At 40.8% G+C, this 20,252-nt stretch overlaps 1 protein-coding gene across 1 annotated transcript in view; it reads right to left on the bottom strand.

Moving 5' to 3' along the window:
* Positions 1-1,864: 1,864 nt before the first annotated feature.
* Positions 1,865-20,252, bottom strand: part of MYH7 (myosin heavy chain 7) — a 60,442-nt gene continuing 42,054 nt past the window's right edge. The window contains exons 24-39 of the mRNA XM_069761805.1: positions 17,134-17,279; positions 16,933-17,023; positions 16,082-16,471; positions 12,197-12,323; positions 10,068-10,186; positions 9,744-9,940; positions 9,471-9,654; positions 9,199-9,364; positions 8,969-9,093; positions 8,245-8,553; positions 7,572-7,775; positions 7,168-7,293; positions 3,902-4,177; positions 3,593-3,688; positions 2,142-2,276; positions 1,865-1,979 (exon numbers count right to left, since the gene is read on the bottom strand). Coding sequence (XP_069617906.1) covers positions 1,959-1,979; positions 2,142-2,276; positions 3,593-3,688; positions 3,902-4,177; positions 7,168-7,293; positions 7,572-7,775; positions 8,245-8,553; positions 8,969-9,093; positions 9,199-9,364; positions 9,471-9,654; positions 9,744-9,940; positions 10,068-10,186; positions 12,197-12,323; positions 16,082-16,471; positions 16,933-17,023; positions 17,134-17,279 — 2,712 coding nt within the window. The 3' untranslated portion in view covers positions 1,865-1,958. The remainder of the gene's footprint in view (positions 1,980-2,141; positions 2,277-3,592; positions 3,689-3,901; positions 4,178-7,167; positions 7,294-7,571; positions 7,776-8,244; positions 8,554-8,968; positions 9,094-9,198; positions 9,365-9,470; positions 9,655-9,743; positions 9,941-10,067; positions 10,187-12,196; positions 12,324-16,081; positions 16,472-16,932; positions 17,024-17,133; positions 17,280-20,252) is intronic.

Raw genomic sequence — 20,252 nt, 5'->3', positions numbered from 1 at the left:
ACGTTACATATCCTGCTCTTGCACAGGGGCTATCTTCTGCCACTGTCTATCATCCGACAAACACCATTTTCTACTTTTATGAAACCTCTCACAGTTGGACCTACAGTATTTTGTCTTTTTTAAACAGGAATTGTGTGTTTAAATTCATTTTACAATAGTATTATTATCTAATTCGAGAAGTACGATTTTCTTATTTTTTACCAATTGTATTTTATTTTTTGTGTTTTTTAATGTGGAAAAATCTGCAATATTGTTATTAATGTACCGTAGTTACTTTTTCCGAGGTTACAGGGGTAAATGTAGTAAATCCAGTGATGGGGAAATTGATCTTGTTTCTTTGCCCAATCACTAAACAGCAAATCTTGCTCAATATGGCGGCCTTAGTGCATTGCAAAATTGGAAAGTAAACCTTGTGCCCAGAACCCATATTGCCCATATTAAGCAGCACCATGTCCCCAGAAGTGGCACCAACTATACCAGGACAAGTAAGTGGATATGCTTTACAAATAGCCTTGGCTACAGAATAGACAGCTGTATCCCAAAATAAATTTTTTGCTTGTTTCATTTTTCTTTCTTTAGTAACCACAAGGTAGTAGCAAATAAAATGCGTAATATTGTTTTACAGCTTATGCTAGCTTAAATTATCACATATACCATTGCATATTTCATGAAATACATCCCTCATAACCGTGTGTGCGCTCTTCAAAATTCACACCTCCAGAACCAGTGTACGGCTATGTTCACACTCAGCATTTTTATCTGCAGCCAAAACCTGATCTCTTGGCAGTAAAAACATTGCATTTAAAATGCCCCTTTTTTTGCTGCTTTTTTGATGTGTTTTATTGCAGCGTTTTTTAACTGTTGAAAATGTGTGCTTTGCCTACAGTACATGTTTAATAAAATTAGTTTTATTCACCAAAACGACGTAAAAATACACAGTGAAAATGCAGTGAAAAACACTTTTTTGTAGCATTTTTTTCACTTCCTCATTGCCATGTACTGGTGAGAAAAACACTACAAAAACACCGAAAGAAGTGATTTACAAAAACACACAATTTTTTCACTTCAGTGAGCCAATGTGTGTGCATGAGATTTCTGATTTTGTAAGACACAGCTTTTAATTTGCATAAAAAAAAACACTGAAGAAAAAAGCTGCAAAAAGCACAATGTGTGACATAGCCTCATACAATAAAGTACAAAGTTGATACATATGGTCCTCCTGATTGTTAACTTGAAGGGAAATGATATAGCGATGATGTACGGTAGATGCATTCTCATTTATTGCCTATTATTTCTGCCATTGCTTTTGCACGTACTATCTTTGCATTTACTAGACTCAAAAAAGTGAAAAACTCTATGTAAAATATGTATTGCTAGGCTTCTAAGGGCAACAACTGCAAACATCCAATCTGGGAGTCGAAGAGGCTCAGGTAGATAATGTACAGACTACACTATATTATGTGAAGCAAGGAAGGAAGATGACATCTATTGTATGATTCAGGTTGATTTCACACATTGTAGATTATTTTTTACAGGATTTTTGTTGCATAATCCGTAGTTAAAACCTTCAATCTTACAGAAAAGGAATCCAAAGTAGGAAAAAAACATAACTGTGGATTCTCAGCATTCTGCAGAGGTTCAAATCCGCATCAGTATATTTTCAATGTCAAATTAATTTATTGCAATGCATTGAGTAAATCCAGAGCTAATTTACGATACGAATCCAACAACAAAATCTGCATATAACACATGCTTATTTCAATATGGATTTTAGGGCTCATTTTTAGGCCCTTTCAATGGTGTAATTTTTAGGCAAAGTATGGTCATATCTGACAAGACTTAAATAAAAAGAAGAGAAAACAGATATCTTGAATTATTTATTCTACAACCAGGAATAGATTATAAAGTACAGGGCCTTGGACAATGTATTATGCAGTAGTAAACCTTTTTTGCTGGGATTACTCCTCATTTAGTGGCTTCTGGAAAAAAAGGAAAAAAATAAAGGTTAGAGCATGCCCACACACATCAGCCGATTTTACCCTAGTGATAACATTTTAGAATGTTTTACTGTTTGTAGCCTTCCATTAGCTCTGCTACTTGTTGCAATCCCTCATTTACAGCCATATAGCCCCCATATTAACCTTAGGGCCAACATCTCGACTCTTTGCTCTCAGTTTGTTGACTTGAGATTCTGCAATGTCTGCTCGTTCCTCAGCTTCATCCAGTTCATGCTGGACCTTACGGAACTTGGACAAGTTTGTGTTTGATTGTTCCTCCTGAGAATGACAAAAAAGTGTGGCTAAGTCAAAGACCACAAGCAAGAGCGTACCATCTGAATGTAGGATGTAGGTTTGAAAAGGAGTTTTCATGGGAAGAATTTAGTCTACTGTCTGACAACATGCATCATATTTGGAACAAATGTTATGTGTGATCTCTGTCTAGGGTTCAAAAAGGGCTATAAAAATTGTCCAATCTAACAGTCTTTGTTCCCATAGCAACCAATAAGCACAACTAACATTTTGTATTTTGCTCTTGGAAAATGAAAGATACATTTGCTCTGATTCATCAAGAGCGACGCTGTTCACACCAATTTTGATAAGGGGGCATGTTGGAGTCAGACACTTCTAAGAGGCACACAAATCAGGCGTGACAAATGGCGTGTGCCTCCATGCGCTTTGCCAAAATTTGTACTCCAGTAAGATTCCTGGTCTAAGGAACCCAACAGCTCGTTATGCATTATTCGCCACTCCCCCATCCTGCCCCAGCTCTACCCATTCAGACAGAGCTGGACAAAATGGTCTTAAACACCAAAAGCAACAAAATGTTTGTGTAACTTTGTGTCACACAACAAATTTGCAACTTTTCAAAGTTGTTTACTTCACAATTCTGAAATAATCACTTTGGTGAATCGGGGCTTTTAAAAAGTTTTTATAAATCTGCCTCACAAATTACATAGGTAGCAATCATTAAAGGGGTTGTCCGTTCTTAAGCTTCAGGTGTACAGTCACTCTAAAAATCACATTGCGCAAACTGTGCGCCGACAGGATTCACCGTTGCCGGCAGTCACATAACCGGAATATCCGATAAGCATACTATCGGCCACATGGGCATGGTCTTACTCAATGCAAGTTTATAGAGCAAGGCCGGAAACAGTTTAGTCGGAATATGGCAAGGTGTATGCATATCCCATACTTGCAGTCACATGACTGCCCACTTCCGGCACCAGAGAATCTTTACAGCTTGCAGTGTGCGCCATGTGATATTTCACTAGTCTAGTAGTTGTAGCTTCGGACCGGACAACCCCTTTGAAAGGACATGCAGAAAATGCTACATCATTATTGCATACTGTTTGTGCTCATTTGTTTTGACCAGCCAGGCTACACAATTTAGCTGTGAACAATCGGCGCACCAAATGAACATTCATTGCACACTGGCCGTTTAAGGATTGCTTCATCTGTAAGACTAATGATATACTTAATGAACTCTTTTTTATTATTGATTTTCTACCACTTTATATGCTGCTGGAATAGCAAAGAATAATGTGAGGAAGGATGGAGGATAAGAAGTTAGGAAAACCATGACAGGTACTTACAGATTCTTCTGCTTGTCTCTTGTAAGCCTTGACTTTTAGTTGCAGCTTATCAACCAAGTCCTGAAGGCGAGCCAAGTTCTTCTTGTCCTCTTCATTCTAGAGAAAAAAAAGCATATAAGCACATAGGAGTAACTGACAGTTGAATAAGATGAAGATCAAGAGATGAATGATGCATAAGTAAAGTATTCCCAAAGAAAAAAAGCACCATAAAATTATTAATTTGTGCAAAAAAACAATGTTTTAAGTGTTTCATACATAATCACTAATCTATGAACCACTTAAATATTTGCTCTAAGTTTACTCCTTTACCTGGTAAGTGAGCTCTTTAATGCGTCTCTCGTACTTCCTCATGCCCTTCACAGACTCTGCATTGCGCTTCTGCTCTGACTCCAGCTCATTGTCCAGTTCCCGGACTCGAGCCTCCAGTTTCTGCAGCTGCTTCTTTCCACCCTTCATGGCAATCTGCTCAGCCTCATCCAGACGCTGCTGGAGATCCTTGATTGTTTGCTCCATGTTCTTCTTCATCCTTTCTAGGTGAGCACTGGTGTCCTGCTCCTTCTTTAATTCCTCCGCCATCATGGCCGCCTGTGATGGTGACATTATGTAAAAGGTATTTTTTTTATGAAGCTCATATCTAGTCAAGTCATTGCAGTAGCTGAGGTATCCATGTTTATGACCACTGACAGCAAACTAACTGTCACTATAAGAGTGGTCATAACCATGGATATCTAAGCTCCTGCAATGACCTGGATATGGGATAAGTGACATAATTTATCAGAAGAACTATACTACATTTCTAATTGGAGATATTTTCCAATATTATAATTATTATACCTACTACATATTGGGATGGAATGTTGGAGATGAGAATATGCCTTTAATTACCGTAAATTAGTGTTTAAAATTAATTTAAGAAAAAATTCATGGAAGACGCTTTACATGTGTATATTCTGCATAGATTATATATATATATATATATATATATATATATATATATATATACATACAGTACAGACTAACAGTTTGGACACACCTTCTCATTTAAAGATTTTTCTGTATTTTCATGACTATGAAAATTGTAAATTCACACTGAAGGCATCAAAACTATGAATTAACACATGTGGAATTATATACTTAACAAAAAAGTGTGAAAAAACTGAAATTATGTCTTATATTCTAGGTTCTTGAAATTAGCCACATTTTTCTTTGATGACTGCTTTGCACACTCTTGGTATTCTCTTGATGAGCTTCAAGAGGCAGTCACGGGAAATGGTTTTCACTTCACAGGTGTGCCCTGTCAGGTTTAATAAGTGGGATTTCTTGCCTTATAAATGGGATTGGGACCATTAGTTGTGTTGTGCAGTAGTCTGATGGATACACAGCTGATAGTCTTACTGAATAGACTGTTAGAATTTGTATTATGGCAAGAAAAAAGCAGCTAAGTAAAGAAAAACGAGTGGCCATAATTACTTTAAGAAATGGAGGTCAGTCCAAAAAATTTGGAAATCTTTGAAAGTGCCCCCAAGTGCAGTTGCAAAAAATATCAAGCGCTACAAAGAAACTGGCTCACATGAGGAACGCCCCAGGAAAGGAAGACCAAGAGTCACCTCTGCTTCTGAGGATAAGTTTATCCGAGTCACCAGCCTCAGAAATCGCAGGTTAACAGCAGCTCAGATTAGAGACCAGGTCAATGCCACACAGAGTTCTAGCAGCATACACATCTCTACAACAACTGTTAAGAGGAAACTTTATGCAGCAGGTCTTCATGGCAGATGAGGTTTAACAATGATAAATGTAAGGTTATACACATGGGAAGAGGGAATCAATATCACCATTACACACTGAACAGGAAACCACTGGGTAAATCTGACAGGGAGAAGGACTTGGGGATCCTAGTTAATGATAAACTTACCTGGAGCAGCCAGTGCCAGGCAGCAGCTGCCAAGGCAAACAGGATCATGGGGTGCATTAAAAGAGGTCTGGATACACATGATGAGAGCATTATACTGCCTCTGTACAAATCCCTAGTTAGACCGCACATGGAGTACTGTGTCCAGTTTTGGGCACCGGTGCTCAGGAAGGATATAATGGAACTAGAGAGAGTACAAAGGAGGGCAACAAAATTAATAAAGGGGATGGGAGAACTACAATACCCAGATAGATTAGCGAAATTAGGATTATTTAGTCTAGAAAAAAGACGACTGAGGGGCGATCTAATAACCATGTATAAGTATATAAGGGGACAATACAAATATCTCGCTGAGGATCTGTTTATACCAAGGAAGGTGACGGGCACAAGGGGGCATTCTTTGCGTCTGGAGGAGAGAAGGTTTTTCCACCAACATAGAAGAGGATTCTTTACTGTTAGGGCAGTGAGAATCTGGAATTGCTTGCCTGAGGAGGTGGTGATGGCGAACTCAGTCGAGGGGTTCAAGAGAGGCCTGGATGTCTTCCTGGAGCAGAACAATATTGTATCATACAATTATTAGGTTCTGTAGAAGGACGTAAATCTGGGTATTTATTATGATGGAATATAGGCTGAACTGGATGGACATATGTCTTTTTTCGGCCGTACTAACTATGTTACTATGTATGTTACTATGGTAAAATAGCTGCTAGGAAAACACTGCTAAGGACAGGCAACAAGCAGAAGAGACTTGTTTGGGCTAAGGATCACAAGGAATGGACATTAGACGAGTGGAAATCTGTGCTTTGGTCTGATGAGTCCAAATTTGAGATCTTTGGTTCCAACCACCGTGTCTTTGTGCGATGCAGAAAAGGTGGATGGATGGACTCTACATGTCTGGTTCCCACCGAGAAGCATGGAGGAGGAGATGTGATGGTGTGGGGGTGCTTTGCTGGTGACACTGTTGGGGATTTATTCAAAATTGAAGGCATAGTGAGCCAGCATGACTACCACAGCATCTTGCAGCGGCATGCTATTCCATCCGGTTTGCATTTAGTTGGACCATCATTTCTTTTTCAACAGGACAATGACCCCAAACACACCTCCAGGCTGTGTAAGGGCTATTTGACCAAGAAGGAGAGTGATGGGGTGCTACGCCAGATGACCTGGCCTCCACAGTCACCAGACCTGAACTCAATCGAGATGGTTTGGGGTGAGATGGACCGCAGAGTGAAGGCAAAAGGGCCAACAAGTGCTAAGCATCTCTGGGAACTCCTTCAAGATTGTTGGAAGACCATTTCCGGTGACTACGTCTTGAAGCTCATCAAGAGAATGCCAAGAGTGTGCAAAGCAGTCAGCAAAGCAAAAGGTGGCTACTTTTAAGAACCTAGAATATACTTTTCATACTTTTTTGTTAAGTATATAATTCCACATGTGTTAATTCATAGTTTTGATGCCTTCAGTGTGAATGTACAATTTTCATAGTCATGAAAATACAGAAAAATCTTTAAATGAGAAGGTGTGTCCAAACTTTTGGTCTGCACTGTATATAAAACATCTTCTCTTTATCCTATGTATATTAAAGTTACTGTATTATGACATTTCCAAAACCATTTCCACCAGATACAAGGAGATCCAAAAAAGGAAAACATAATTTTTTACTACGTACATCCGTGATGGCTTTTTTAGCCTTTTCCTCGGCGTTGCGACATTCCTGAACTGCTTCCTCAACCTCTGTCTGCAACTGGGAAAGATCAGACTCCATCTTCTTCTTCTGGTTGATTAGGCTAGTGTTCTGTTTGAGAAGTTAACTATGTAATTAGATATTTGAAGGTCACATTGAACAAATGAAATGAGAGCTCACTGACCATTACATTTTCTAAATGTTGGTAGAGCAAAGGGGAGACTATTGTTAGGAAGACAAAAGGCATTGGAACAATCCATTTATAGAAGTAACTGGGCGACTATATTTGGAGCTGAAAGAAGTGTTGTAGGAGATCCTATTCTGGGAAGCGAAATCGAGAGAAGATGACACTGATTAAGTATATGGCGTTTCTACATTCATCTTCTGACCTGTGAGTGTAGAAGTTGGACTCTCTCACTGGTTTCTATTAACTCCTGCTCTGCGAGCTTGCGTCCTCTTTCCGTCTGTTCCAGCAGAGATCGCAATTCCTCCAGTTCAGCCTGGAGCAGTGTGTTTCTCCTCTCAACAAGTGCAATATTTTCCTTTAACTCTTCACACGCTCTCAAAGCGTCATCCAGGTGGATCTGAGAATCCTGAAAGAGTACAAACAATTTAGTATTTCAAGTGTAAAAATAAACTTCAATAAGAAGCTTAGAATTATTAGGATTAAGTATTTGCAGCAGACATTTCTGTCTCTTGGCAGGAGTTTTTGTTGAATTTTTCCCATTCATTTGAATTGGTGAAAAACGCTGCAAAAATGCCGAAAGAATTTACCAGCTGCAGATAAGAAACTGCTTCAAATCTACAAGGAAAGAAATACCATAAGCAGCATGTGAATGAAATTTCAGTCATCCCATTTACCTTGCTGATACAGTTTACTTTGTTTTTTCAAGGTAAAATGTACAGTGAAAAATACAGGAAAAATGCTGCAAAAACACAACCTCTAAATACGCCCTTAAGTTACTCGTCTAGATTATATCACATTATTTTTTGATTCTTCAAAAGATATTGTATACATTTCTACAGCAAACAGTAGGTGAAAGATTCCAAAAGTCAGCAAACCTTCAGGTAGCCTTGCAAGCTCTTGACTTGCTTCTGTGCTTCAACTGCTACACGATTAGCTTGGCTAAGATGAACCTCCATCTCATTCAGATCTCCTTCCATTTTCTTCTTTATTCTCAATGCTTCATTACGGCTCCTGGTTTCAGCTTCTAATGATGTCTGCAGTGAATCCACTACTCTTTGGTGATTTCTCTTAGCCTGCTCCATCTCCTCATCCTTTTCAGCCAACTTGCGTTCAAAATCAGCCTTTACTTGATGAAGCTCCAACTGGATACGCAAAATCTTACCCTCTTCATGTTCCAGGGAAGCCTAAGAGAATTTACAAAGAAAGCAGACCTAATTTAAATATGTTTTTCCACTTTCACATTTGAGAAGTTAGGCCCAGATTCATCAAAGTGTTTTTGCCAGATGTCAACATAAAACCCTTTGATAAGTCACAAAATTTTGGTGCAACTTGAAGGTGTGCCACAGTTTAGCAACTTTTGACATATTCACACCAGATTTGCAAAGTGGGCAGAGCTGAGCAGGACAGGGGAGTACCTTACGCCAGACATTTTGCTCCACTGACTGGGGTAAGATTTCTGGTGAGGCACACTCCAGTTTTCAAACGCTCCTTTGACTCCAGCATGTCCTTTCATCCCTTGAGGAATCATGGCCATAATCTTTACCACGAAAAATGTGACCTTCCTACATAGTAACAAATGATCCATGTGAGAGTTCTCACCTCTGCTTCTTCCAGAGCAGATTGTATTTCTACTTTCTCCTGCTCCAGTTGCTTTCGTATCTTCTCCAACTCATGGATGCTTTTCCCACTCTCCCCTAGCTGTTCTGTGAGGTCGGAAATTTCCTCTGTGATTAAAAAATATAAAACAAATAGTTATTGCCACTTTATACCACAACCCAACCTTTCCATACCTCGTATGCCAACTGTCGTATAGTATAGGCTCAGATTACCTTGTAGATTCTTATTCTCCCTTTTAAAGGTCTCCAAATGTTCTAGAGACTCTTCATAAGCATTCTTTAATTTGAACAGTTCTGTGCTAAGAGAACGCGCTTCTTTCTGTGATGACTCTAATTCTGTCTGAGATTCCTCAAATTTTTGTTTCCATTCATTAAGGATCTGCATGAACAAATAAATGGTTATTATGTAACTAGTCATGATTTCCATCTTCTGTATCCAGATTCTATCCCAATACCAGATAGGCCCCACTCCCCAGACAATTTACTTTATCAAAGTTTCTCTGCTTCTTATCCAACGCGGCAGCTGCAGCATTTGACCTCTCTAGGTCTACCATGAGATCCTCAATTTCATTTTGTAGACGATGCTTGGTCTTTTCCAAGGAAGAACATTTGGCATTTACAGCTTCTACTGCTTCTTCTGACTCTTGCAGCCTTTGTGCTAATTTCTTCCTATAGGAAATCAGATGTAAGACTGATAACTATTGATTCAAAAAGGCAATGCGCGTCCTTCAGATGGACATTTTTGAATGGTAGCATACTTGGCCTCCTCTAATTCTTCTGTCCTTTGGATAGCATCTGTCTCATATTTGGTCCTCCACTGGGCCACCTCTGAATTGGCTTTTGAAAGGTTTCTTTGTAGTTCAGCTTTGGCCTCCTGCTCCTCTTCATACTGTTCTCTCAGAAGGTCACAGTCATGGCGAGCCGACTGCAGGGCATGCGCTAGAGCATTTTTAGACTAATAGGAATGTAAGGCGAGAAAAAAGATTGCTGTTAACAAGGCAGAGTATATATTGCATTCTTTTCGATTTTTTTGCATTCTTCACAGTCCGACTGTATGACTTTTTATCTATTGTAAAACACACCTTGGATTCTTCCTCTAGTTGTCTCTTCAGATCCTCCAGCTGTTGAGTGTAGGTCTGCTTACCACGGGTTAACTGTGCAACCAGTGACTCTTTTTCATCCAGTCGACGAGATAGCTCCCCTATAGAAGTAATGGGAGGCTTTAGTCCATGAAGATTTATATGCTATAGGATTTATTACATTTCGCGCTATGTACCAGAAAAATTAAGACAAGTATATACAAAATATATGCCTGCATGGAATCAGAAGGCCGAGAGCATGAACGATATGGCACTGATGTTCGCACTCAGTCAGATTGAATTGAAATGAAACAGAATTAAATGACCCAAAGTTTCTGTAAAAGAATCGTCCAGTATTAGAAAAACACTAATGCTTTCTTCTGAAAACAGCATCACTTCTGTACACAGTTTGTGTGTGTGGTATTGCTGATCTGTCTTAGGCCAGTCTCACACGGCCAGATAATTCCGGTACCGGAAAAATCGGTACCGGAATTATCCGTGTCCGTGTGTCCGTGTGCTTACGTTGAACATCAGTGTGGCACACGTGCGGCAGCCGTGTGCCGCCCGTGTGCCGACTGAGGACCACACAGACCGTGCAGGAGACAGCGCTAGAGTTAAGTGCTGTCCCCTGCGTGCGGTGCTGAAGCCGGTATTCATCCCTTCCTCCCAGCAGCGTTCGCTGGAAAGAAGGAATGAATAATCTTTTTTTTTTAAATTTATTTTTGTTTTTAAAATAAAGTTGCCGGTAATCTGCCCCCTCCCACCCCCTGTGCGCCCCCCCGCTGGCATTAAAATACTTACCCAGCTCCCTCGGCGCTTACATCCTCTCAGCGTCACTGCTTGTCCTGTATGAGCGGTCACGTGGTGCCGCTTATTACAGTAATGAATATGCGGCTCCACCCCTATGGGAGGTGAAGCCGCATATTCATCACTGTAATGTAGGGCACCACGTGACCGCTCATACAGGACAAGCAGCGACGCTGAAAGGATGTAAGCGCCGAGGGAGCTGGGTAAGTATTTTAATGCCAGTGGGGGGGTGGGAGTGGGGCGCACAGGGGGTGGGAGGGGGCAGATTACCGGCAACTTTATTTTAAAAACAAAAATAAATGAAAAAAAAAGATTATTCATCCCTTCTTTCCAGCAAACGCTGCTGGAGAGAAGAAATGAATGGGGCTTCAGCACCACACACGGGGGGGACAGCGCTTACAGTAGCGCTGTCTCCTGCACGGCACACGGACTGCACACGTACAACATCCGTGTGCGGTACGTGCTTTACACAGACCCATTGACTTTATTGGGTCCGTGTGATCCGTGCACTCCCACGAACACTGACATGTCTCCGTGTTTTCCAAACGGACACACGGTCCGTGAAAACACGCTGACATGTGCAGAGACACATTGATTTTAATGTGTCTACGTGAGTCAGTGTCTCCGGTACGTGAGGAAACTGTCACCTCACATACCGGAGCCACTGACGTGTGAAATCGGCCTTACTCACTTCAATAGTGAGTTACAAAATCAGACACAATAAGGCAGCCATGTGTTTCTAAGGCCTTGTCCACACTACAGTGTTCGGTGAGGTTTTTTACCTCAGTATTTGTAAGCCAAAACCAGGAGTGAGTGATAAATACAGAAGTGGTGACGTGCTTCTATTATACTTTTCCTCTGATTGTTCCACTCCTGGTTTTGGCTTACAAATACTGAGGTAAAATACTGAACAAATACTGATGGTGTGAATGTGGCCTGATTCTACATGACCCATTTAACTGTTTCAAATTAATGTACACATACCTGGACAATCTGTATATTTATACATGAACAATACATTTATTTAGCATGCTATTTTCTTTGCATACTTAGATGACACTTTCCATACAAAATCTATTCTGTACCTGTCATTTCTCCTACCCAGAAACACCTCCCTTCTCACTGTCTTCTACAGACAGATAGCAGAGACCTGGTTTCAGCACTTCTAAACTTATATTACGGTAATTCATACTGTCAATGTAACAGAAGTAGAAGTGATAGACTTTGTCTTATTTTCCTATTCGCAGAAACGATATGTTATATTGATTAACTAGTATGAATTACATGCATTCACTAGTGGTAATTGAGGCAGATGTGGTGCATACCAGTCTCAGTCTGCAATTTGGCCCGCTGCGTGGACAGATCATTGACATTTCTTTGTGACTCATCAGACTTTGTACGATACTCATTTACTTGGTCTTCTAAAGTACGGCATAACTTCTCTAGATTAGCCTGCAGGTAAAAAGGAGGATTTTCAGGAGTGCAACATATCATTGTAATCAATTGATCACTAACAAGTACATAACATGGCTACAGTTTGTCTAAAGATGGCTACAAACATTCAATTAATGTCAGCCAAACCTGCTGATTTTAACAGTATTGTGTATGGAGGCAGTTGAATTTCACTAGCTTGTTTGGCCAATAGCTATCATATGTAATGGGCTATCTTCACCTTAGAATTCCCAAGATGCCATTTTGTCACACACTTTTGAGTAGTTTTACATTTGATACATGCACTAAATATGTCAGGCTAAGAGCTCGTGCACATGACCGTATTTTTGGTCCAAGTGCGATCCAACATATCATCGGATTACACTTGGACCAATATATGGGGCCAGGCACATGTCTGATTTTTTCCTCGGACAGTCTAAGCAAAGCAATTGCTGCATGCCCAAGTTTGATTCAAGTCACACTCAGCCATGCAAGTCAAAGAGTGCGTGGGAAACATTGTCATCTGAGTGCAGTCCGATTTCCGCAAATTGACCGAATGGAAAAGATGTAGAAATCTTTTTCCCTGTCTTCTCCTCATCCCAGAGAATCGGATCGTGCTATGCTGAGACTTTGGCCAGAGTTTGATCAGGGTATCATTTGCATAATCAGTCCGATTCACTCAGATGAGAGAATACATGGTCGTCTGCCTGTCCTAAAACTGTAAAATTCTGAGGACACCAAGAAGTCACATCACTATATAGAAGAGATGTGCTAATTATTACTCCAGTACAGCTGATTCTCCATTCATCATGTGGTGAACTCAGAAGTCAATGACATTTTCCCATATTGGGAGTTTGTGTGATCAATGACAATAAGAAGTTAAAAAAAATTGCGGCATGCCCACGTTGTATCTGACAGGATCGGACTCGGCCATGCAAGTCAATCAGTCAGTGGAAAACATAGGACTGCACTCTGATGACATCTGAGTGCAGTCTGATTTCCACAGACTGATTTTTTTTTCTCCATCTTCTCCTCATCCAAGAGAATCGGACCACACTATGCTGACACTCTGATCAAACTCTAATGAGAGTTTCCAAATGCAAATATGAGGAAAAGTGGTACAGGCACTCACCGTCCCATTTATGTCCTTTATTGGGAAAGAGCAAGGAAGTGTGAAGAGGAGACGCAACGGACGACGGCTGTTTCACGCCGGTGAGCGCTTCTACGGGTCCTAGCATCTCCTCTTCACACTTCCTCGCTGTTTTTATGTGATTTCCAAACAAAGGACATAAATGGGAGGGTGAGTGTCTGTACCACTTCTTCCTCATATTTGCATTTGGACTTTCATTATTGGACTTTATATGGAGCGGCACCCGAGGTCCCGGAGCCAGCGTCTATTCATAGTCCTGGAGCAGTGCAGCTGTGCCTGAACGTTCTTATCACTCCTACTTTTCATCTAACTCATGAGAGTTTGATCAGAGTGTCATTTATATAATTGATCAGATTTTCTCAGATGATAAAATTAATCTCATGTGCACCTAGCCTAAGTTAAATTTTATTCATTGAAATCCCTGGTGTTTGTATGGATATACTGTACTGTAGTGTGTGGTCCTACTCACTAACTGACAGCTTTCTCTGCATGCACAGTCATATAGGGACCAGCCACTGGAGTCATGCATACAAACAACAGGGATATCAATGAATAACTACATTTCAATTAATAAAAGTTTTACAGAAATCATGATCACACTCTAAATCACACTATGGTCTACACACTATGATCAAATTTTGATGAAAGTTTGATGAAAGTATGATTAGCATAATGAACCTAATTCTCTTGGATGGTAAAATATACACTGGTGTGACCCTAGCCTTAAAGGGAACCTGTCACGAGAAAAAATGCTATTAACCTGCAAATATGGGGTTAATCTGCAGGTTGGTAGCATTAGTAACCTGCCCGGTTCCTGCACTTAGCCAACGCTGCGGGGACAAGATGAACTTTATTCTCCTCGGCAATGTTCCAGTTTCAGTCACGGGGGTTGCGTCGGCACTTGGTCAGTCATCCCTCTGAGTATACAGAGCAGCTGCTGCAATCATGCCCCCGGCCTAACACATTCATACAATCCATAGTGTTGTAATAAGAAGTGGTGAAATCCCTGAAGAGCCCTTGCAGAATGTGCCATTAATGAGGAGAGTCTGCCATCTGCTGGCCAGGCGAAATCAAGCAGAACCAAATGTGTGCTGGAATATTTTCAGGAGGAACAACTTCGTGTGCTGGACCTTATCAGGTGACCCACAGGAAGGACTTGCTTGATATAAAAGCCCTGCGCACCCAACTGCAGGCAGATCTGGCGTCAGAGGAGAGAGTGGCGCAGACGCACTGCAGGAATGTCGCTGAGGCCAGTGTAACAGGCCTCAGTGGAAAGTCTGCAACATTAAGGCTTTGGCCATGGCCTGGCAAGGCCTGGATTCTGCACAGGAGGACTCAGAGTTCCACCTGTGCTAAATGAGACCAGAATCCGTGCCTCACACCAGTAAAGCTCAAGAGACCAGACGTCGCCCATCAAGAGCCAAGGTTTGGTCCACCGTGGTCCAATCCTAAGAGACTTCCATTGAAGGTCAAGTGGAAAAGACCAGAAAGGATACTGTAACAGGTGGGACACAACAGCTACTGCGGAGGAATAGTACAAGTGAGCAGGGTCACCACTTCCAGCTATCCTCTACGGCAGGGGTGGGGAATCTTTTTTCTGCCAAGGGCCATTTGGATATTTATACCATCCTTTGGGGGCTGTACAAACCCCGCCCACAAAGTACATCCTGACTCTGGCACTGGTGTCAGGACATAATCTTTCATTGCATGCCCTTCAGTGTTCAGTAGTGAATACTGCATGTGTGTGATAACAGAGCAAGAAGAAATTAATGAGCTGGTGACAATCAAAATACAGCTCCCTGTCTAAGAATGTGGTCCAGGAGAATCTGCTTGGGTGCCTGATAAAGGGTCATCGAGGGCCGTAAATCAGGGGTGTCAAACTGCATTCCTCGAGGGCTGCAAACAGGTCATGTTTTCAGGATTTCCTTGTGCTGCACAGGTGATAATTTAATCACCTACACAAATAATGAGTTGGTGATTAAATTATCACCTGTGCAGTACAAGGAAATCCTGAAAACATGACCTGTTTGCAGCCCTCGAGGAATGCAGTTTGACACCCCTGCCGTAAATGGCCCTGGGGCCTGAGGTTCCCCACCCCTGCTCTACGGTATTGGGGTTGGCTGGGATTAGGGTCTCAGGTTTTGAGTGGGCCGGTTGGTGCATGGGAGGCTCAACGGGCTTTGATAGACTACGTCAGGGAGAAACTTGTGGCCTGGCGGGAAAACTCGGTAACCCCTGCTAGGGCCAGATTTGCAGAGAGAGAACTTACATGGTGGCTCCCACGATTGGGCACACCATCGTGGTGAACAGAACATTGATGTCAGATAAAGAAAGACTTCCTTATTGTTATCTGTGTTTGAATGCTAATCTGCCTGGTTACTAACTTTAATTGTTTAGCGTTACTTTAAAATCACTGTATAGAAATAGAACTATAATCATCCCTGACTGTTTCCGCCTCAAGCCTTTGTGCGTTGCATCCAGAAACCTGCATGACAGTGTCATAAATAGTTAGTTCTTTACTTGCCACGTACTGACCTCACTAGCTGCCAATATTTGTACTTATGTGCATCAGCATAGCATTTCTCTAAATGAACATAATAGGGGAGGGCATTGATAAAATTCTGCTCACCTTGCCTTTCACCATTTGTTCCATGTTGGATGCTACATCATCTAGCTCAAGTTTGAGCTCACTCTTCTCCTTTTCCAGCTTCTGTTTTACCCTTTGCAGGTTGTCAATCTGCTCACTGAGCTCAGCCACAGAGTCCGCATGCTTCTTTCTTAGTGTAGCAGTGGTGGCCTCTGATTGCAAAGTGGATTCCTCTAGATCTCTTCTGAGTTTCAGGAACTCTGCCTCCCGCTTCTTGTTAAGTTCAAGTTGCACTGAGGTGGCTCCTCCGGCTTCTTCTAGACGTTCACTGATTTCCTCCAACTCTCTGGACAGGTCAGAACGAAGCTTCTCTACCTTAGCCCTTGCTGTTCTCTCTGCTTCCAGTTCCTCCTCCAGCTCCTCAATACGGGCCTAGTTAAAGTGATGTAAATAGAGTTTCATTATTTTATTAGTTGTTAGTGTGGCTTAGATTATGTACAACTTAAGAAGGTTGTCCCATTAGGTTGTCTTCCTCATTGGTGGGTATCCAACCACTGAGATCAGCACGATAAGCAGAATAGGGAATTTTTAACCTTGATGGGATTTTTTTTATCCTTGCTACAAAACGGAGCCGCATGTTGAATGCCCAAACACCATTCTATTCATTTTATATGAAGCTGCCAAAAAAAGCAGAACACAACATTTGGCAGCCCCATAGGGAATCGATTATGTGCAAGTCGACCATAGGCACTGCTGCTCCTTTCTAACAGCGGGTTGTGCGATCACTGCGGGTCACAGTGTTCGGACCTCCACGGATCAATCATTTTTCACTTATCATATGGATAGACAATAACTTTCACCAAACATACCCTTTAAGTCAATTTTAAAGATACCTGAAGTTCCTTCATCTTTTTTTGGAGTTGAGCACCTATATTCTGTTCATCTTCAATTCTTGTATTGAGCTGGCTCATTTCAAAGTCTTTCCTAATACGAGTAGAAAGCATTTTTTTATTAGCGTAACAAAAAAAACTTTACGAGTTTATGAACATTTCCATGCTATATTGCTATATGTATTTATCTAATTAATCACTCACTTCTTCAACCTTTCTTCTAGCTGTTGTTTGTCATTTTCAAGATCCATCACACTTTCCTGTGACAATTTGAAGTCTCCTTCAAGCTTTCTTTTTACTCTTTCTAGGTCCATTCGAATTTTCTTTTCCTGCTCCAAAGACCCTTCAAGCTGTACAGATGACAAAGCAAGCATTAAAACTTTGCCACCGCAAACAATTTTCATTTGTAGAATTTTGCTGTTCATCCCCTTCTTTCTAGAAGCATAACTTTTTAATCTTTCATCTACATAGCCATCAAAGGGCTTATTTTCTTTTGCAGTACGAGTAGCAGTTTTGTATGACAGCACTTATTTAACATTACTTTGTTTCTTAGTACACTGTATAACTCCCAGTTTGATGAAATTATAAAAAAATGCAATTCCTCCATTATTTTTTGTGTTTATCTTTTACGACATTCATTGTGTGATATAAATGACCTGACAATATCATTTTTCAGGTCAGTACGATTACCGAAATACCAAACTTATACAGTTTCTTTTTATTTTAACGGTGATAACAAATTCCTGAATTTGTAAAAAAAAAAAAATAATAATAATTTAGTTTGCATTGCCATTTTCTCTCAGCTTTTTTATTTTTCCATTAATTGAGCTTTGTGAAGGCTGTTTTTTGTGGAAGACTGTCATTTTATTGATACCATTTTAGGGTAAATATTAAGTTTTCAGTTTTTATTGCAGAAGTGTGGGATTTTTGGGGGGTTTTATGTTGTTTTTCTTAATCGTTAATTCATTTAACATTTTGACAGATTGGAGTTTCATAGAAGCGAGAATACCAAATATGCTTATTTTTTATTATCTTTCTTCTTAATGGAAAAAACGTGAGGCGAGTCAACATTTTTTTTCTAGTTTTGAAAACTTTTTTTTTTACTGGCTGCGAACCTGTAATTATCTGGTAACTTGTTCTATATACTGCAATACCAGTGTATTGCAGTATATAGAGGAGATCATGGCCTCCTATGAAACCTATCTACAGGCTGGCCTTCACAGAAGTACCATCATGGCAGACACGGAGGCTTTCAGCAGGCCCTGGCTGTCATGCAACCCTATCAGCACCCGGTGATCGCAATGTGGGGGGTAGATGGACTACATAAGTGCTGCTTTCTGAAATTGACAATGGTATTTAAGGGGTTAATAGCTATCATAGCTCAGCTCCGATCACTGTTGTTAAAAGTAAATGTTGAGTAACACAGCCAACATCTGTCAGGTATGGTGCAGGCTCAGCCCCTGAGCCCACTCCATGCTCCTGCACCCAATATGGGCTATATATTTACAGCAGATGTCAGTAAAGGGATTACCGTTAATCAAAATACATTTTTCTAAAATTTACATTTTAATATATTTTTCAGTTTAACCCCTTTACCCCCAAGGGTGGTTTGCACGTCAATGACCAGGCCAATTTTTACAATTCACTATTACCCAAGTGAGCCCCAACCCTTATATTTGATGTGCGTCTGGCCTGTTTGTTAATATTAGGTCTAGCAGTGCCCCCCTTCTTGTTGGGTCCTGAACCAGTTGTGAAACGTAATTGTCTCTCATAGTTGTCAAAAACTGATTACCTTTGCTGGAACTACAGGTTTCTGTTCCCCAATGTATTTCAGGGTAGTTGAAGTCCCCCATAAGAATGACTTCTCGTTGAGTCGCTGCTTCATCTATTTGCTTTACAAAGATATTCTCTGTTGCTTCCATTATTTTTGAAGACTTATAACAAACCCCTATCAGTAATTTATTATTTTTCCCCCTCCCCTTATCTCCACCCACAGGGACTACATTTTCATTAGATTCACCGATATTATCAGGCAGGATGGGTTTTAACCCCTTTACCCCCAAGTGTGGTTTGCACGTCAATGACCAGGCCAATTTTTACAATTCTGACCACTGTCCCTTTATGAGGTTATAACTCTGGAACGCTTCAACGGATCCCGGTGATTCTGACATTGTTTTCTCGTGACATATTGTACTTCATGATAGTGGTAAAATTTATTTGATAGTACCTGCGTTTATTTGTGAAAAAAACTGAAATTTGGCGAAAATTTTGAAAATTTCGCAATTTTCAAACTTTGAATTTTTATGCAATTAAATCACAGAGATATGTCACACAAAATACTTAATAAGTAACATTTCCCACATGTCTGCTTTACATCAGCATAATTTTGGAACCAATTTTTTTTTTTGTTAGGGAGTTATAAGGGTTAAAAGTTGACCAGCAATTTCTCATTTTTACAACACCATTTTTTTTTAGGGACCACGTCTCATTTGAAGTCATTTTGAGGGGTCTATATGATAGAAAATGCCCAAGTGTGACACCATTCTAAAAACTGCACCCCTCAAGGTGCTCAAAACCACATTCAAGACGTTTATTAACCCTTCAGGTGTTTAATAGGAATTTTTGGAATGTTTAAATAAAAATGAACATTTAACTTTTTTACACAAAAAATTTACTTCAGCTCCAATTTGTTTTATTTTACCAAGGGTAACAGGAGAAAATGGACCCCAAAAGCTGTTGTCCAATTTGTCCTGAGTACGCTGATACCCCATATGTGGCAGTAAACCACTGTTTGGGCGCATGGGAGAGCTCGGAAGGGAAGGAGCGCCGTTTGACTTTTCAATGCAAAATTGACAGGAATTGAGATGGGACGCCATGTTGCGTTTGGAGAGCCACTGATGTGCCTAAACATTGAAACCCCCCACAAGTGACACCATTTTGGAAAGTAGACCCCCTAAGGAACTTATCTGGATGTGTGGTGAGCACTTTGACCCACCAAGTGCTTCACAGAAGTTTATAATGCAGAACCGTAAAAATAAAAAATCATATTTTTTCACAAAAATTATATTTTTGCCCCCAATTTTTTATTTTTCCAAGGGTAAGAGAAGAAATTGGACCTTCGCGTTGCTCCGGGGGTCTCAGGGAAGCCCGCAGGGAGCCCCCTCCCTGCGCGGTGCTTCCCTGCACCGCCGGCACATCGCGATCATCTTTGATCGCGGTGTGCCAGGGGTTAATGTGCCGGGGGCGGTCCGTGACCGCTCCTGGCACATAGTGCCGGATGTCAGCTGCGATAAGCAGCTGACACCCGGTCGTGATCGGCCGCG

The sequence above is a fragment of the Ranitomeya imitator genome, chromosome 1, assembly GCF_032444005.1.
Source record: "Ranitomeya imitator isolate aRanImi1 chromosome 1, aRanImi1.pri, whole genome shotgun sequence".
Classification (NCBI taxonomy): domain Eukaryota; kingdom Metazoa; phylum Chordata; class Amphibia; order Anura; family Dendrobatidae; genus Ranitomeya; species Ranitomeya imitator.
The sequence above is the reverse complement of the archived record's forward strand: the minus strand, read 5'-3'. Positions and strand labels throughout refer to the sequence as shown.